Raw genomic sequence first — 19,568 nt, forward strand, 5'->3', positions numbered from 1 at the left:
TGGCTCTATCGTTCGACCGCCTTCTGAAGAATAACTATTCTATTGTTAAATTATAAGACGTTGATTTTTTTATTACGAAACTTTATTAATCTAAGTGAAATATGCCTTGACCATGAACATATAAACTAAGATTGTACATATGATTTAGAGTGTTTTGTAAACACAAACTTAATACCTATACAATAGCACTAACAAATATAAAAAATATAGCATTTTTAATTAATAATTATCAATTGAAAATAATTAATTATATGATATTCTATAAGTTTTCTACTTCTTTCACCCAAAGTCCCATTTATTTCTAAATTTTGGAGGTTATGAACATCATAAGAAGAGATAAGATGAAGAGCTAAAATATGAAAAACTCCACAACCTTTAATAGAGAATCATTCTCACCATTATCTTTCAAGACAAAACTAAATGTTGTAAGTCAAAATTACAAGAGGTTAACTGTAATAAATGAGAGCCCATGATGCACTTTGAATTTTGCCCAAACTGAAAGAAGTAAAATATTTTCTTCCCACAATTAAAAATCCTATAGATTTTTGTAACACCCACTCCCAAAGCTCAATTCTTCTTATTTATTTATTTTGTATGTATACCTTCTGAAGTAACTTACTTGAATATATATATATTTCTAAACTTCATGTTTTCATGTATATCCTTCAAATTAATCGCTTTTTATGTGGATATTTTTAGGTTACTTTTTGACAAATATATGCTAAAATCTTAGTAACATAATAGATGAAAAAAAAAATAGAAAAACCCTAAAGAAAAACACATATTTATGTCGAGTTGATCTTTTGATAATTAAATTGATAAAAATTTTAAAGATTAATAGCTTTGAGGCATACTCATAAAGAAAAAAAAAAAGCTAATTACACCCCCGACAGCTATGTAATATATCTCACCCCTTGATAATATTAATAAAAAAAATACTAAACGGTCATATTACTCTTAATCTTCTTTTTTTTTCCTCTAAAATAAAAGTAAAATAGTCCTTAGAATATTTAAAATTAATCACATATATTAACGAAAAAGATATTTTAGTGGTTTTACATAGTTAAGTGGGTCAATCATCAATGCATCAATGAAAATAAATATGAGGGTAGATATATGAAAATAAGCAATATTCCGGGAGGTTTAGGTGTAATTATTCTTAAAAAAATAAGTTTTGAAGGTAAACACACAGGAAGAAATTTAATAAGGTATACATGCAAAAGAAAAAGAAACAAACACTTATTTCTTCCTCTTATTTCCACAGGCTGTGGATCTACCAAAAGTTCCTTTTAAATCTATTTGTCATGTCATCTTCTATGTCCTATGTGGCTATGTGGGGTCTTGTGATGTCTTCTTTGATTTCATTAATTTGGAACTTTTGAAATATATATATATATATATATATATATATATATATATATAGTGTCATATTCTCTTGTTTGATGTCTAGTGATAATATAAGAAATGATTCTCTTGTCTTGTAGCCTAAGACAAAGGTGCCATTTCTCTCATATTTTTATGTTTCATGCTTGGCCTCAGCATTCTCTCTCTTATGATTGATAAGGACTTGAAACTCAGAAGAATTAGCGGTATCAAAGCTACAAGAGGAGTCACCCTTTCTCGCATCTTATGTTCTGAGGATGGTAGTATTCTTCTCTTTGGCAAAGCCATTGTAAGAGGGATATCAACATTTTCATTGGCATTTCTTGCAACTTCTCAAGGCTGGATATCGACATTGATCAAACGGCTCCCAATCGCAGCAATGTCGTTGCTGCACTTAGGATGAAGACGCCGGCCACGAAGGACATGTTTCTCGGCTGCCTAGGGGTGTAAACGGGTCAGATTAACTTTGACCTGATCCACTATCTAATTCGATTCAAATAAAAAATTTCTATCCGATTCGGATACGAATAGAATTTAAAAGAAAAAACTTAGATACAGATTCGGATACGAGTTGGATATAATATATGGATTCGGATATGAATATTGGATATCCGTTTACTCGTATATTTTTTTTTAAATGATTTATAATTTTTAGTTTACTTATTTAAATAGTGAATATTAATATCATAACTAATGATATGTTATATATTATTTGTAGAGATTAATTTTTTTAATTTTATATGTATTTAATATACAAAAAAATTATTTTTTTGTGAAACTCTTAATATTTTTATGTTAATTATGTCTAAATAAAAGATCATAATTTGTTTAAAATTCTATCAACGTCCACTTAAGATTCGATCCTCTATCCAAAAATTATCCGTTTAGTTAGTATATAATTTAATATTTTGCTATTCGTCCATCCGTATTCAAACTATATGGATCCGAATATGGATTGAGCACTATCTGATCCATATCCGATCCATTTTCACCTCTAAAATCACTGCACCAAGTGGCCTGTGGCTAGACATGATCAAACGGCTCAGCTCGCTTATGCCCGGCCTGATCCGGCCCGGTTTGGACTTAGCTAAGCTCGGCTCGAACTCGGTTTAGGTCCGGCTCAGCTTGAGCTTGAACTACCCATAGGCAGCACGGGTTAGCCCTTTGTTAGCCTGATCTAGCTCGGAAGCCCACCCGTTTGGCCCGTAACTAGGCTCACCCGTTCTGCTATAGTATTTATCCGTTCTACTACAGTAAAAAACCAACTAAAATTTTTGTACTATGCCGTTTTACATTTTTTTAAGCACACATTTAATTTTTTTTTCAATTTATTATTATTTTTTTTAAATAGAGGAACATAAATATTTTTTAAGAAAATAAGCTAATAGTATAAAAAAATTCTAAAAATAGCTCAAATATGGGTTAGGCCGAATGATTGGTGGGTCGGGTCGACCCGGCCCAATCAGCTAGCCTGATCTCTTACGGGCCGATGGGCAGTAATGGGCTAGACTATTCTAGCCCGGCCCGAACCCGGCTCGGCCCGAGTGATTAGTGGGTCGAGCCATGGACAAATACTTAAGCCCGGTTGGCCCGAAAAGTTCAATCCGAACCTGGCCCGGCCCACCGGATGATCATGTCTACCTGTGGCCAGCGGGTAATGAAACTTCCTTGGCTCATGGCTCCCCCTTTCTGGATTAAGGATCTCATTTCGAGTTCAGATTAAAGCAGTAACTTTATTAAGACCATTTCCTTGCCCGGCACTGTTAGGCCATTCTCTGCATCTGTATCGAGTCAGCTACTACAGGGGTATTTTCAGTGAAGTTGGTGTTCACTTCTCTATCCAATGGCAAATGAGCTAGCTATTCTTTAAATGTTATAAATAGAAACCTTGGAAGTTAATTTGGCATTGGAAGGACGCCATACCTGGAGTCAGAACGTTCCTGTGGCATTATATATCTGTAGCTCCAGGATGGGAGTAGTTGAGCACTTGCTATTGGATTGCCATTTCTCAGTTGAGCTTGACATCAAGGTGGATTGCCTGGACCAAGTACACAAACCTATTGATATGGCAGGGCTCTGTTCAGATGAGTTGCTCACTGTGAATTCCAACCTCATGCCCTATATTGAACTCATTCTGTGTCAAAGTAGGTTGAAGAATTGACACAGAATTAGATATGAAAAAGATAAAAAAGATAGTTTATTACTTAACCGATTTAGGAGATCTCTGAACTAGTTCAAAAAGGAATCCTAAACTCAAAATAAATAAGGGCTCAGCTATTTCTATCTCTTGCTAATCAAATTTTTTTTTTAGGGATATGATTACACTCTTGATCAACCTTCGAGTTTGGATTCTAATTTTGAGTTTTAATGAAATTAATATGTTTACAGACTTTTATCCAAAATAAAAGAAAGAAAAGAAGAGCAGACATAATACTATTCTTTCACATAAGCAGCTTGGTTGAATGTTAGGAATTGAAAATAATAATAATAATAATATAAAGAGAGTTTTACATTATTGCAATTGAAAACTTTTGGATCTAGCTGAAGTCAAGTTTGATCACAGTTAAATCAGGCTAATTTGATTTAAAATAGACTTAAATTAAACATACTCAATTCATACTTGGAATTAATGTCAAGCCAAGCTTAAACATTGCTTGGCTTGATTACACTTCTGTTCATATCAAGTCACTTGCATTTGGATAACTAGGATAAGAGGGTTTATAGGGGAGAAACTCACTTTTATCCTAGAAAAATCTTGTCAAAGGGAGAGTGGGTTGTCCTCTTTTACCTAATTATTTATTTACAATTAAATAATTTTTTATTTATATATTATATATGATGATGTATGTATTGTGCCACATTTTAATATTCATGTAGAATATTATAATGCTATGAAAATAAAATATACTTGGTATGTATATTTTATCACTAAAATTAATCTTGGACAGAGATTTCAAAAGTAACTATGAGTAGGCAATATAATAGTTGTAAAATAAAATTATAAAGATCTATGTATATTAAACCAAGGATAGGGCAATAAAAGTTAATTTAATTATTTTTTATTCTCTATTCTAATTATCACAACCAAATTTATTCTTATATCATTCTTATCCTTTATTGTTATCCAATACATCATTACATGTATATTCAAATTCAAGATCTTTCGCCGCACAAACTTTTTTTTCTTTTTTCAACCAAACAAAAATATTCATTTTATACCACCTTCTCTTATCTAGTGATAAGTTTCTATTTTATTTCTATTTCAATTTTATCCTGTAACTAAATGACTCTTGAGATAATATTAAATATTTTGTTAAAAAATCTATGGCAATATTGTGATTCACATGTGGTAATATCTTGATAGTTATCATTGCATAAGTTAATATGACCAGCTGGTTCAACTCACCTAAGCCCAATATAAACCTGCCTGAAATGAGCTGGGCTAAGCCCAACATTGGCCCTAGCGCGGTTTAGCAATGAGTGATACAGGTTAGGTCTTTTCTTGCTCGACCTAGCTCGATAACCCGACCCATTACACTAGTTGGTAGCTTGCTCTAAAAGCCCTTGTTGCCCGCCTATTTTTTATGGTTATTTAATCTCACATAAAAAGTTGGTTAATCGAAAAGTACTATATTAACATTTCTGTATGAGAAGTAATAAACATATTCTGAAGGGATAGTAATATTGCTAAAATATTTAAGATACACCTTGCTCATTACATTCTATTCGAGCTCAACATTCCCCAGGCTAATGGATGGTAACAGGCTAGAATATTCTAGCCCGACCAAACTAAAGTGATTGGCGAGTGCTTTGACAAATATCCAACCCGAGCAGCTCAACCTAAACTCAACTTAGTTGTGGGATGCTTGCCTCTACCTATAGTTGGGGAATGCTATGCATTTTAGCAATAGGTTTCACCATGGTGACAAAACCAAACTAGAAACGCTATACTCATTAAGTAGAAATATAATATTATAGTTGTGGCAAATTTTAGTCATTTATAGTGTGAACGGAAAAGAAGTGGACATCCATATCATGAACAATGTGCAACCAACTAGGCAGTCTCATTTAGGGTCTAATATATGGTTCTCAAACTGATTTAAAATAATAGGCACATAATGTCTTAAGTGAAAGTACTCTCACGAAGGACAAATCTAGCTATGTTAGGGCTAGGTTCCAATCATGATTGTCCCATTTGTGGTCTTTGCGAAGAATCAATATCCCATATATGTTTTTTCTACTCTTTTCCTCAGGCTTTGTGAACTACACTCAGAGTAATTTGGGATATTGGGTCGTCATACTTAGTGTGGATCGATGGATTCTAACTCCTTGAGCCCAGCTTGCTGCTTGCTAATTGTTGCTCCTTATTCTTGGCCATCAACGTAATGTTTTAGCACATCTAAAAACATTGCAATAATGTTTTCATTCAATTCAACTTGGGAACTCTTCATGGTTGTTTGGGAGAGATCTTTTATCCTAGCCTACGAGACTATGAGATTCTCTCCCCCTCTATTATCAGGCCTACTCTCTCTCCTTGCCTCATCAGCGAGGAGCCATCTACTTCTAGTTTCCTCAAACTCAATACTAATGACTCTTATTCTATTCTCAACAAACCTAGTGGGGTGGACTTCATTTGGCACACCTTACTAGGTTCCTCAATTATTGTGAGCATTCAGCATAAGGTCTACCACTCTCCTCTTACGACAAAGGCAATCGGCCTCCGAGAGGCCCTCCTTTACATTCGTCACTGTGGTATCACCCATCTTATATTTGAAATCAACTCTTTGCTTCTCGTCAATATTTTGAAAGGTTAATATCCGGCTCCTTGAGCTATCACTGCGATCATTAACAATTGCATTTCCTTTTTATCTTCTTTTATTTTCCTATTCATTGCTTATATCTACAATGAGGATTATTAGTTAACTGACAGTCTCGCAAATTATAGTAGAAATATGCTTTCAGTTGCACTTGGGCGGCCTCCTTGATGCACATTTTGGTTGCTAGCGTCAATAGTGCTTACTATAACTAGGGCAGCTAATTAATTTAGTTTTTTCTTGAAAAGCAAAGGGTACTCTCTAATCTCCATAGTGTATTTTAGTATTTTCAAACTAAGAGGGAGGAATAATGAAATACGCCAAAGTCCTATTCTTATTCTCTTAGTCGAACTAGACCCGAACTCGGCTAGGCTCGATCGAGTCAATTTCACATCCTGATTGAGCCAAATTGGGATTCGATACGAGCAAATCTTACACAGGTCAATCTAGTGCTTAATTAGATACATATTAAAATTAATGCATCAATTATATGGCGATTAAAATTCACCCACATAAAATAAGTAGTCATCCAAAACCCCCCTTGCAAAGCATCCCACTACCAAGATACCATTTTGCATCCATTTTCTTTAAAAAAGTAATAAATAATTCCTTAAAAAATCCTCATCTTTACTCGTTACCTCTCTCGCTCGCTCTCTGCACTTCTCTTGTATTTCTCTCACTAATTCCTTCAGAAAATAAAAGAAATGGCGTCTTCGCTCCTCCTCTCCCTATCTTCATCTCTCTCTCTCCCCTCCAAACTCCACAACCGCCCGATCTCCTCCTTCCGATCTCCCCCTGCTATCCGCACCTCAAAGCCCTTCAAAAGCTCTAATCTTGGGAGGAATTACGTAGCGCCCAGCTCGGATAGACCCCTTCTAGTCTCCGGTAGAATTCACGCGAGAGGAACGTCCATAGGTGATCCCGAAACTGAGGATTCCGTCGCCGACGACGCTCTCGTCGGCGAGGACTCGGCGGCGTTCGATTTGGGGGAGCAAAAGCTCGCTTCTTGGGTCTATTTCACCGGAATTCTCGGCGCTGTGCTCTTTGGGTTGAATGTTGTGTGGATTGATCCTTCCACGGGATTCGGGTCGGCATTTGTGGATGCAGTCTCGGGCGTTTCGAGCAGTCACGAGGTGAGTTCTATCATAAAGTTCCAATCTTTAGGGACTTTGATGGATTTAATTTGTTGAATTGTATGTCGATTAGATTGTTGAGTTATCCTTGCTCTCATTGTTATGGGAATTTTATTGAGTGTTGGAAACTAAGATAAGATGCATTACATTGGCTTTTATATAGTTATATGAACGGATCATGCTTGGTGAGTTTTGTTTGTTGTTTGTTTTCTTTAATCTAGTCTGCTCTGAACCTGACAGTGCAGTGATAAGCCAACCACTTCAGGTAACACTTTTTTTTTTATTAAAACAGTTAAGTTCATAGAGTAAAAGATGTAAATTAATGATAATTAGTGCAACTTCAAGTGTTCAAAGGTCAAGTGATGTGAGGCAGAAGAATATATGACTAACTGCAACATCATCACATGTAATTATTCATGGGACAGTAACATCAAATGTTTGCCAGAGCCATGATAATCTCTGGGAGAGATGATCGCAAAGTCTTTTGGACATGAGCAATAAAGGGAAGGATGGAAAACCTATCCTGTGGATGGTTTTTTCAACAGAATGTGAAGTAGTTGTCTCATGTTGTCTGGTGGTACATTCTGTTTTGAGCAATATTCTTTTATTAATTTTGACAAGAGTTGACCTCTAATTTAAGCTAAGCATGACTATACAATCATCTGCAATTGCTTGATAATGGCTTAACTGCTTAAGTTTATATTCAGATGGTTAAACATGAAGTTTCTACTTTTACTTATTCAGAATTCTGATAAAGAATTTTAATCTATAACATGAGAGAGGGCTTGTGAAATATTGAAATTTGCATAGCCTGACAAATTGATGATGTGAACTGAAACAATAGTCTTGGGTAAGAAGTGACTAATCTTCTCAGTATTGAATTTCTGTGCTAATAAACTATTGTTGATGCTCTTACCTGAGCAGGTTCAGATTTAACTGTGAAGAGGCAGGGCAGTATGGAGTAACTTATAGTCAGACTATCTGAAATGAAATCCTTTATAAGTAATTGATATATGTGTTAGTTGTAAGTTTCCTATGGTTAAATTTTCTGCTAACATCTAAAAATATGACTAGCAGTTTGGAGAAAATTGTACTACTTTAGACATAGTATGACAATGAGGATGAAGCTTGATGGGCCAACATATTTGGGGTTGGTTATTTAAATTAGTCACACATGTCATTTAGTACTACTAACAATTTCTATAGACATGTCATATCCACTATTCCACCGCTTTCATGTATTCATGATAGAGGGAGGATAAGTGGGAAGCAAAAGATTTGGATGTCAAAAAGGCAGAGCCTTCTAGTAGTTCATATAGTCATTTTTAGGAGCTCCATCAGATAAAAATTATTTGATCAGAAAAGCTGATACTGCAGATAGAAACAGAAATTTTAAAATAAAATATATATGTGGAATTAACTGCTTTCACATTCTGCAATTCTCATTGCAATCGGACAATTATCTGATCAGCCATTTATAAGTTGTTCGAACCAATAAGGTCTGGCATAATGCATGAGGCTAAGATGATGTTGCACTATGGTACAATAAATGTTCTTTCTATGCAACAAGTAGATTGAGCAATGTGCATACTGCATAATTGAGTTGTTCAGATTGATGTAAAAAGTTTGTAGGGTATTTTTGATGAAGTCAAGTTTGGCCTCAAGTTTGTAGTCAAGCTTGTTGTGAACTAATGTAGCAATAATTTGAATGACTCTGATATAAGATGCAGTACCAATTTCAGGTGTGGTGCAAAATGTCTTATTCATGTAAATGTGGAAGGTTGAAGATTGTCCACACCTAAGCTATTGGTGATTATTTACCCAATCAGTCATTTACGGTTCTCTGGATGACTAGTGGAGAACTGAGAATAGGTTAATCCACCCCTATCCGCATCTAAACATTGGAATGTTGGGGGACAATCCATCTTGACATAAATATCCACTTGCACTGAAAAGAATATGTACTCATTTGATTCAAGTCTAGCCATGATTAAGTTACTCATAGAACACTAATGTTAGTCTTATTTATCAAAAACTAAAAATGAAGATCCTACAAAATAAACTTTCATAGAACACTAATCTTTCAGTATAAAGTTATTTGCAACAACTGTTAGAGAAGCTTTTGATTGATACATAATATAATAGTTTAATAATTTCATCTCCATGAAGTGCAGGTAATTAAGCTGTTTGTTTCTCTTTCTCTTGCAAGAGAACAATTTCTGTTATTAGTAGACAACCAAGGGCATAACCCTTTCGTCAGATTGGTCACATGTACGGTTGTACCTTGATCATCTCAAATTATGGGCTAGAACTGTAGAAATGATGTCTTTCTTTTCTTCTTTTTTCCTGTAATTCTCTCCTCGTAATGCCCTTATCAGGAGATACAGCATCATAAAATGGATTGCTTAGTAATTAAATTCTTTGCTCTGTTTTCAATTCTTGGATATCAGGATGGTAGATGGTTGGTTGATTCGCAAGCAATGAATTGGCTCTCATGCCGAAGAGATTCGAAAATTACTTGTCATTATATAGAGCACCATCATCATTTATAGTGGGAGACAATCCATATTTATGGAACCTTAAAATATCCATGCTAGTCCAACTTGGTGTCCTTTTTCCAGAGAAAGTGTACCGGTTTCTTGGTGGAAACTGTTTCTTATCTAGTCTAATTATTTTATGCAGTAGACAAATCTTGCTGTATTTGTTCCAGCTTTATTGGGATGTTCAAAACTTCAAATGCTGATTCTTCTGACTTTTTTATGCAGGTTGGAATGTTGATCCTCATATTCATTTTCGCTACTGTTCATAGTGGAATGGCAAGTTTACGTGATGCTGGTGAAAAACTCATAGGGGAACGGGCTTACCGTGTTCTATTTGCAGGAATTTCCCTGCCTTTAGCATTTAGTACTATTGTAAGGTTTTCTCCTCATTTTTGTGCACATAGTAGAGAAAATGGCATGTAATTTCTGCTTGGTTTTTCTATTTGTCCTCTCGGCAATTAATTATGGCCATTGCTATAGGTTTACTTCATCAATCACCGTTATGATGGTATTCAACTATGGCAAGTCCAGAGCATCCCTGGCATCCATGAGCTTGTGTGGTTTTCATCATTCATCTCTTTTTTCTTATTGTACCCATCGACATTTAACCTATTAGAAGTCGCAGCTGTCGACAAGCCTAAACTGCATATGTGGGAAACTGGAATAATGCGAATCACCAGACATCCTCAGGTATATGGTCCTCTAATTATTCCCTGTTTCCCTTTTCTATGTTGGCAATTAAAGTTCAAAGTTATATTATTCTTACAAATTTGAGTCAACACTTCCTCAGTTGGCTGATTTTATATAGTCAACACTTACTAAAATATAGTCTACTCCATTCTCAGATGGTCGGCCAGGTAATCTGGTGCTTAGCTCACACTCTCTGGATTGGTAATTCAGTAGCAGCTGCGGCCTCCATTGGATTGATTGCTCATCATCTTTTTGGAGTTTGGAATGGAGATAGGAGGCTGGCATCACGATATGGTCAAGCTTTTGAAGTCTTAAAGAGAAGAACAAGCATTATTCCTTTTGCCGCAATCCTTGATGGACGTCAAAAGTTGCCCGAGAATTATTACATGGAATTTGTTAGGCTACCATATTTAGTTATCACAGTTTTTACTCTTGGTGCATATTTTGCACATCCACTGATGCAATTGTCCAGCTTACGTCTTCACTGGTAAAATTGCTGACTGATATATATATATATATATATATATATATATATATATATAAACTTTTTCTCAGAGAAGCTGTGATATTGCAGCATTGTCAAAATGAAAATTTTTGCTCTAACAAATATAACAAAGGATAAATATTGAACACACCATATGCTTTGAATCAAGATGCCTACGATCAAATGGATTTCTTTTTACACTTTTGAGGTACTTAGACAATTGTTTGGTAAAAGAAAAGAAACAACAGAAGACACAGATGTAGGTGACGATTGAGACCTTTTAAAGATGCTTGCTTTGCTCTAGATCCTGCTGCTGATGCGGTGGTGGAATCGTCTAGTGGTGGCAGTTCAAATGGAGCTGCTGCTTGTCTGAAGAGATAACCATCCTTGAAGTATGGAGAATCATAATACTTAAGCCAAACATCTGATGCTGCAAGAGAAATCAGATGTTCTTAGCAGAGATGCCAAAGGCACAGGAAGCATCTCTCGGTTTCAGATTTATAGGATTCTTACCTTGTTTTGATACTGTACAGTTTGAATTGTCAAAACTAATTGGCCAGAGGAAGTAGCCCAGCAATCTATTGTACAGAGCAAATTTTATCTTCTCCTCCACCACAGGCAGACTGTTGAAGCTGACCCAGAGATTGCTCGAGGAAAAATATGCAGATACAGTCGAGTTATCGTATGTGACAACCACACTTGTATCAGTTAAAAGCTCTTCAATCTCAGAGTAAGCCATCATCCCAGTCTGGTTGCTCATCTTCTGCTTAGGTCCACTGGCTACAACAGGTGCACCTATGCCATTCTTCACTTTGTTCTTTAGAAACCAAGATCTTCCATATAGTGGGACACCCATGACCAACTTGCATGGAGGGATTCCAGCATCCAGCCAAGATATAATGCCATAGCTTGCAGAGAAATGGGAGGCCTTTTCAGAAAGTGGGGCATCAGCAGTGGTGATGTTGCTGTTCTTGTGAAAACCAAATGATAGAGTATTGAGCCAATCAAGGTTCTTTGAGATTGCATCTGTTGGGTAGTCAAGATTGTCCGTTGGCCCCTCAAACAGGTGATTGGAAAAGTATGCTGTGGCTGTTAGGAGGAGCGGCGGTGATGCATTCTGTGCTTCCTCATCGATACGAGCTCTCCATTCTTCAAGCAAGATTCCAAAATTGGCCATGTCGATAGACGATGCCGGGAGCTGCCACGCCAAATCCAATCCATCAAACGCATTTGCCCTGGCTAATTCTATGGTGGAAGTGATGAATGTTGCCCGAAGGTTTGGATCAGCTGCCATGGTGGAAAATGCAGCATTTGATGCACTACTTTGATGTTCATCAGTAGCAATGGACAAGAGGGTCTTGAGGGATGGATTGCTCGACTTGAGGGTTGCAGAGAAGGTGGCGAAGAGTGGAACTTGATCAGGTGGAGGGAGCGCGACGGTGGAGACCACAGGATCAATGGTGATGTAGTAGTAGTAGAGATGAGTGTAAAGAGAGGTGTTGATGCTGGAAACTGGGGAGTAGTGATTAGAGCTAGAGAACCAGTAGCCAGCTCTAACCTGATCAGGAGATGTGCAGTGCCTCTGAGATGTTGAAAGAGAAGCAAGTGGGAGTATAATGAGGGAGATGAAGGCTAAGGTGAAGGATATTTGACCCATCTTGAGAAGTTAAAGAGTGTGAGGATGTTAATGTCAGTATGAGGACAGAGTTGGCAATGGGCATTGTTTGTGAATGGAGGAGATCAGGGGAAGTTGCAGAGGAAGATAGAGAATCTTAGTTGTGGGTAGAGAGTGCATATATGTTAATGTGAGATACTTGAGCACCTAAGGACTGAAGGCCAGCTAAAAGGAGAAGGTGTTTAGTTTGTGGAGTGCAAGTGGTTTACTTTTAAAAGATGAATTCAGATCACTTTTCCTTATAAAAGTTTCCCAGTAAATAAGTGGGACATGAGGATCACTGGATCTGGATAGAAGGCATCACAACCTTATTCAATTTCTCATATACAGTTATACTCAGATTTCCTGGAAGCCTATCACCCAATAACTCTCACTGTAGACAAACTCAGTTTGGTTGCATGTGCCCACTCTGCACCTTCTCCCTCTCCCCCAGTAGGTTAAAATTGTTGGGTAAGTTACAGTTTACCAGTATTTTGATTTCAATCTAGCATATTATTTTTAAATGTCAGCACTTTAACCCCCTGTACAGGGATGTGAAGTAGACATTTATACAGTATCATCTGATAATTGTAACTAAACATCACAATCACTTAAACCCATGTAAGTTTTCTTTTATGAAAGTTTAAAATAAGTTAAACTAGTACAAAAGTAATTCCACAGGTGAAAGAGATAGTTTTCACTCAGCTGATTGTAGTGCCATCAATTTGAAGAGTCAAAGAGGCACTCCTTGAAGTTGGTACAATTTGGTTGAAATATTAGCTGTTATACTATTGTCGCCAGGTGGGTGGCAGCTTGTTTAAGACAATTTGAAATTTTGATGGCATTCTTTAAAACACAAGCTGACCTACACTGCCATGTGCCTTGCAGTACCAAAGCTAGCAGCTGATGGAGGAGAGGGAAAAAGGCTGTGTCTTTTGTGCAAGAGAAGTAATGAGAAGAGAACCTTTGGCTCCTCTGGAGATGATGGTTGGAAGAAAAGAGGCCTGCCTTTTAGCATCTTTCCTTTTACTTCCTCCCTATGGCTGACCACTTCATCTTGTTGCTGCTGGTTTCAGCTGGAAGGCCCAGTTCCTACTTCCAGATGCTTGGGTTTTGGTGAAGTTTAATGAATCAATGTGCTGGAGGAGAGAAAAGAAGAAGGTTTGATCAGTTGCAGCAGATGTATTTTCTACATTGGGCATCCTTTCCTACCAATAGCCCTGTCAAATTAATCAAGCAAGCTTGGTAAGACTCGAAATAATTATAATATATATATATATTATAAATAATATTTTTTATATTATTTTATAATTTTGTTATATTATAAGATTTACTGGATTCTGATCTGATAGAGTTTAGTTCTAAATTTTATTTTTATCATATTTTTTTTATAATACATAGATATTTCTGTTAGTTTATATTTTAAGTTTGATTCAAGCTTAAATCAGTTTTGATCGTGCTCGAAATTTAACTTAAATTAGTTAAGATTTAAAATTATTTATTAATTGACTTATTTAGGCTCAAGCTCAGCTGGAGATCGAAATAATTAGCTTAAAATTGGATTGAACTGAAATTATTTTTAATCTCGGCTGGATTAATCTGGGCTGGATTACACCCCTACCTACCACTAAAGTCCTTAATTTGGGATATTGCCAAGAGAGAGATGCTTTAGATGTACTGTAATATTCTTATAAACACATCCAATGAGTAGTATACCTTATACGGCTTCTATTTAACTAACTATTTTGTTTAAATATTAAGTATTATTTTTTATTATATTTTTACTTCTATTTAACACTCATTATTTTTTTTATGTATTACACTCTTACTCCTGCTATAAAATCAAATAAATCTTATGCCAACATATTTTTTCTACTAATAACCTCCAAAATTTTTTTTTATACATAATGACCCCTAAACTTTTATTTTTGGTACACAATGACCACCTAAGAAAGGGCCAAATAAAATATTTTTAATATAGTTATGTACCTAAAAAAAAATTAAGAGGTCAAATATAAATTATAAATGAAAACAGTCAAATAAAGTAATATAAATGAAATAATTCCTTAACCCAATTTATAGACCTTCATATTTATTTCAAATTAATATCCTTTTCATTAATTTTTCATTTTAACTTTTCGTAAAACAAATATCATGTAATTATTACTTTTAGGTTCTCTAATGATTATTTTTTACTTTTATTTTATTAAAAAAAAAAGATAAAGTAGTTGATTGTAAAATAACCATTTTACTTTTTAGACGACTAAAAATGTTAAATAATAGTTCACAAGGGACCAAAGTGTAATTAACCCATCCTCCATCAGTGAAACTCCATGCACGTATGCCACGTGTCATCTCCCTCGGTCTCGCTACTCCCACCGCGTGTCTCAGCCGTCCATCCAATCCTCTCCACCCTCCCTCTTTTCCCAAACTACCCTTCCCTTAATCCCATCTACTGCCAGTACGATGCATGTACTAGACCTCTCCAGACCCAAGGGCATTTCCGTCCAATTAGACCAAAGAAAAGAAAAAGGAAAGAAAAAGAAAAAGCCAACGTTATTCCTTCCCTCCGTCTTCCATAACCTCACTCGAGAGTCGAGAGTGGGGGCGTCTTCGGCGGTGCGCGTTGGCATGGGATCACCGGCGGTGCTCTTCGTGGGATTGGTGGTGGTGGCGGCGGCGATGGTTGTAAGGGAGGGCGAGGGGGCGATGTGGTGCATCGCTCGGGGCGGCGAGAGTACGGCGGCGCTGCAAGCGGCGCTGGACTACGCGTGCGGCCCCGGCGGCGCCGACTGTGCGCCCATCCAGCCGAGCGGGCTCTGCTACCTCCCGGACACCCTCTCCGCCCATGCCTCCTACGCCTTCAACAGCTACTTCCAGAGATCCAAAGCCGCCCCCGGCGCTTGCGACTTCGCCGGCGCCGCCACCGTCACCGTCTCCGACCCCAGTTCTGTACTACCTACCCACTCTCTCTCTCTCTGTGTTTATGTTCACTCAAATTACGGTTTTACCACTGAACTTTTTTCCAGTATTTTTTTGTTTTCTTTTTTTATAATTAAATATGAACCCAATATTGCTCACTCACAGACCTCTAATTTATTTTCATTTATTTATTTACAAAATAACTCCCTTAATTACGACAACCTCCTACATGTCACGGTCGCTATCGATTAGATTTTTCTATGAGAATAATAATATATATAAATTACTATTTAATTTTAGGCCTTCTAAAAACTAAAAACTATTTTATTCTCATTGTAGAGAAATAAAAAACTAAAATTAAGAGTAAATAGTCATTTGATAAATTATTTTAATACAGTTAGAAGTTAATTTGGATGTATATAAAAATAGGCAATAACTGGAAAAGTCTTGGTATCATTATCTCTTTCTTTCTTCATTCAAGTTACAATTTTGCCCCTGAACTTTGTTTGAGTATATATATATATATATATATATATATATTAAATGACTCAGAATAAAAGCTTACAATTAATTTACCCTCTGAATAGCATTTGCATCAGCTTTTCTTGACATGTTACTACATTTAAAAATTTTAATTTAAAATTTTATTTATTTATTTTAGAGAACTATGTTTAATAATAATAATCCAAGATTCTCTATTCCATTCTCTATATTATTGAAATATTTTTCTTATTTCTATATAATATTTTTTGTATTAAAAAAAAGGAGCTAAAGTGAGATTCTTTCTCTAAAGAATGAATAGAAAAACTAAAGTGGGAGGTTCTTTGAATTTTGGAGTAGAGAATGGAGAAGAAAGGAGATTGAGATGAATTGTATAAGAGAAGATTTTTTGAAGGAGATGAAGAGAGGAGTCTATTATATAGTTTCTTTATTTATCAATCTTGTGTTATTTTCCAAACTTATTTGCATTTTATTATAGTTTTTAAATTATTTACTAGATTACTATAGTTTTAGAGAAATAAGTTGTATGATCTTTTATAATAATAATTTCTCCTTAAAATATATTGCTACATAAAATACTATCTCAATAAGCCTATTTATTATCTCACTGATGTGGAGCTTATATAGCATCAATTATAGTATTTTAATAAATAATTTGAGAACCATAGAAAAAGAGTAATATTCTTTGTTATCAAGTATACTAGATTGGTGAAAATAACTCTCTAATTATATGCTTTAATGCTAATTATGCTATGATATTATATCACAAGCAAAGTGGCAAAAATGTAAATTTCGTAGCTTTGCTTCTCTTTTAACACCCGACGTAGGAGAACTCTAAGTAGCATATTCTCCAAAATGACAATAATACCCTCTCACAAAGGTGACGGAGTGCAAATGACAGAAATACCCCTCTCCCTACTCCTTTATTCTTCTCCATTTCCAGGTGGAATTGTACCTTCAAATGCTTTTTATTTTTTATTTTATTTTATTTTATTTTACTTGTAGTTCATGTTAGGATTAATTTTTAGTTTCTTTTTACTTTGATTTATGGTTTTTAATTTCTTTTTTTTTATTTGTTATAGGTTATGGGACATGCACATTCCCTTCATCTCTAAGGTATGCCTTTTTCTCTACATGGATTGACTTAGATTCTATTTTACTCTTATATATATTATTAAACTTCAGCACTTAAATATTATTTAGTTTAGACTAATTTATAATCATTAGTTAATCGTTAATGAGATATATAAAGATTTAATTATTCTTGACGATGGTAGGAGGCTAATGATAAGGATAGTTATTATTAGTTTCAAATAGAAAATCTAAAGTTATAATTCATGCGTATGTTTAATTTAAGGGAATAAAGATGAGATTGAATTAGTTATCCAATAAGAGGAAATAAATTTAATTTATATATATATATATAACTAACAATCTTAATTACACAAATTTTATTTTTATTTTTTTATTTATGTACTTTATATAATATTTTTATATTAAAAGTTAAAATTTCTATTAAACATTTTTATATAACTTATTCTACTATTTTGTATTTCTTTTTATTTTAATTCTGATTGTTTTAAATTGAACATGACTAATTATAGTTAATATAATGTAATGTAATGATATTTAATGATATAATTTAAATTTGAGATAATCAATAATAGTTTTAAATATCACATATATAGTCTTATATAAACTAAACAGTAGGTTAAAATTATAATATAAGATTAGTAATCCTGAGAGATATATTATCCCTTAAAATAAGCTAGAAATATTATCACATTATTATTTAATCCTTCAACCAAAAGCACTATACAGGATAAATCCTAGTTGGATCCTTTATTTATTATTCCTACTTCTGGCTTTTATTTATATAAGTCAAAATTTACCTGTTAATTAATTTTGGAAGGATAAACACACAAATTTTCTTTCTACTCTCAGAACTATCATAAATTTTTTAAATAATCTCTACATTTCTTTAGTATAATAACTCATAAATCATTAGAAATATCTTACTTGATCCCTTCCGTTATGTTATAGAGTTATTATATTACAAAAAATTATTATAAAAATAGTAATAATTCAGAGGATAAAAATAAAATTATTCGTAAAAAAAATAAGGTATATATACGAAAAATAAACTGATGTAACTATATCTTGGTAAATCTATTGGATAGGTGGATGACAAGAGATATATATATAGAGAGAGTTCTTTCCTTTTCTTAAATTTTCCACTCATTATTTGCCTATATATTAACAAGTTTTACCAGGTAATGCTATTGAAAGTGTTAACACTCCTTAGCTGCAGCACTGCAGGAGGTTCTACTAACGCACCTAAAACTAACACACAGTCGCCACCGCCACCGCCACCGCCACCGCCACCGCCGCCACCGCCGCCGCCGATGCAGATGACAACAACAATATCACCACCACCACCAACTACGACAACACCAACAACAATGCCGACACCGCCCGGCCTTACCGGTGGTTTCGGTGGGTTAAATCCGCCAGGGTTCAGCTCGACCATGCCTAATGTTGATATCTCTGGCTCTCCATACTTGTCTTCTCTGGTTATGATGCCTACTTTCCTGTGTCTAATCCTGATGTTCCTTTGAAAGAATGTACAATTTTGAAAGAAACCACCTATGTCCGAGATGGAGAATTTGTAACTCTAGATCCTTCTAACTTGACCACTGTAATGTATAACATACAAGGATGGGTGGATATATAGTAGATATTGGTCATCAAACTTATCTAGCTCTTATTTATATTGTGTAGCAATTCTTTACACAAGAATAATGGCGTTGCCTCCTCTGCTTTTAATTTGCTGATTTGCATGCAATGAACAACAACATCATATATCCATGATTAATTGTTCAGAGGAGCTAAGTCCAGCTGAGTATGAGAATGTAAAAAGTTATCACATATTAGCTCCTATATTTATGGGAGGAATTAAACTCATGCCTTTTATCGTAGGCAGAGTTGTCAAAAATTTTAAGCCTCATCGAGATTGCTTTAATTTAGGCTGTTAAAATAATCAAGCCGGCTTAGTTCGGCACAATAAGACTTGATTAAGCTTGACTCAAGAATAAGTTGAGTCGAGTTTAGCATTAAAATCAGACTCGAAATTAAATTTGAACCTAGTTTGATCTCGAACCGACTTGAAATAAAATTATATGTACGTATATATACACTATTAAATATGAGTATATATACACTATTAAATATGAGTAGTATGAACCATTAGCTTCTCTCCCTAGGTTAGAACTCTCCCAAGTCTCAATTTCCAAACCTACCGCTAGCGGACGGCATCGGCCTCTACTCTTCCATTGTTCTCCAATTAACTTCGCACTGTGGCACCTCGACACGCTGCTCTACCTCGAGCCCTTGTCGACACTTTCTTCCATGCTGACACACTGCTCCACCTTGCACTATTAGTCTCCT

The 19,568-nt window shown here is 35.1% G+C and overlaps 3 protein-coding genes across 4 annotated transcripts; 2 read left to right on the top strand and 1 right to left on the bottom strand.

Moving 5' to 3' along the window:
- The first annotated feature begins 6,833 nt into the window (after window positions 1–6,833).
- On the top strand, window positions 6,834–11,117 carry LOC140766001 (15-cis-zeta-carotene isomerase, chloroplastic). The gene is made up of 4 exons (XM_073105373.1): window positions 6,834–7,330; window positions 10,096–10,242; window positions 10,351–10,560; window positions 10,716–11,117. Exons 1-4 carry the CDS (start codon window positions 6,902–6,904, stop codon window positions 11,049–11,051), a joined length of 1,122 nt encoding a protein of 373 aa, XP_072961474.1. The 5' UTR covers window positions 6,834–6,901; the 3' UTR covers window positions 11,052–11,117.
- Window positions 11,118–11,151: 34 nt separating this feature from the next.
- Window positions 11,152–13,349, bottom strand: LOC140765988 (nod factor hydrolase protein 1-like). Of its 2 annotated transcripts, none has more exons than XM_073105361.1 (2): window positions 11,558–13,349; window positions 11,152–11,468 (listed from the first exon to the last, which is right to left on the bottom strand). In XM_073105361.1, exons 1-2 carry the CDS (start codon window positions 12,699–12,701, stop codon window positions 11,257–11,259), a joined length of 1,356 nt encoding a protein of 451 aa, XP_072961462.1. In that variant the 5' UTR covers window positions 12,702–13,349; the 3' UTR covers window positions 11,152–11,256. The 2 variants fall into 2 exon arrangements, with proteins under 2 accessions (XP_072961462.1, XP_072961456.1); XM_073105355.1 differs by having other exon boundaries at window positions 11,152–11,474; window positions 11,558–13,345.
- A 1,620-nt stretch (window positions 13,350–14,969) lies between these two features.
- Window positions 14,970–18,888, top strand: LOC140766008 (uncharacterized). Its single transcript, XM_073105385.1, has 3 exons — window positions 14,970–15,645; window positions 17,204–17,237; window positions 18,433–18,888. Exons 1-3 carry the CDS (start codon window positions 15,165–15,167, stop codon window positions 18,737–18,739), a joined length of 822 nt encoding a protein of 273 aa, XP_072961486.1. The 5' UTR covers window positions 14,970–15,164; the 3' UTR covers window positions 18,740–18,888.
- The last annotated feature ends 680 nt before the right edge of the window (window positions 18,889–19,568 follow it).

This window comes from Typha angustifolia, chromosome 1, assembly GCF_048772165.1.
Source record: "Typha angustifolia cultivar Huaian chromosome 1, ASM4877216v1, whole genome shotgun sequence".
Classification (NCBI taxonomy): domain Eukaryota; kingdom Viridiplantae; phylum Streptophyta; class Magnoliopsida; order Poales; family Typhaceae; genus Typha; species Typha angustifolia.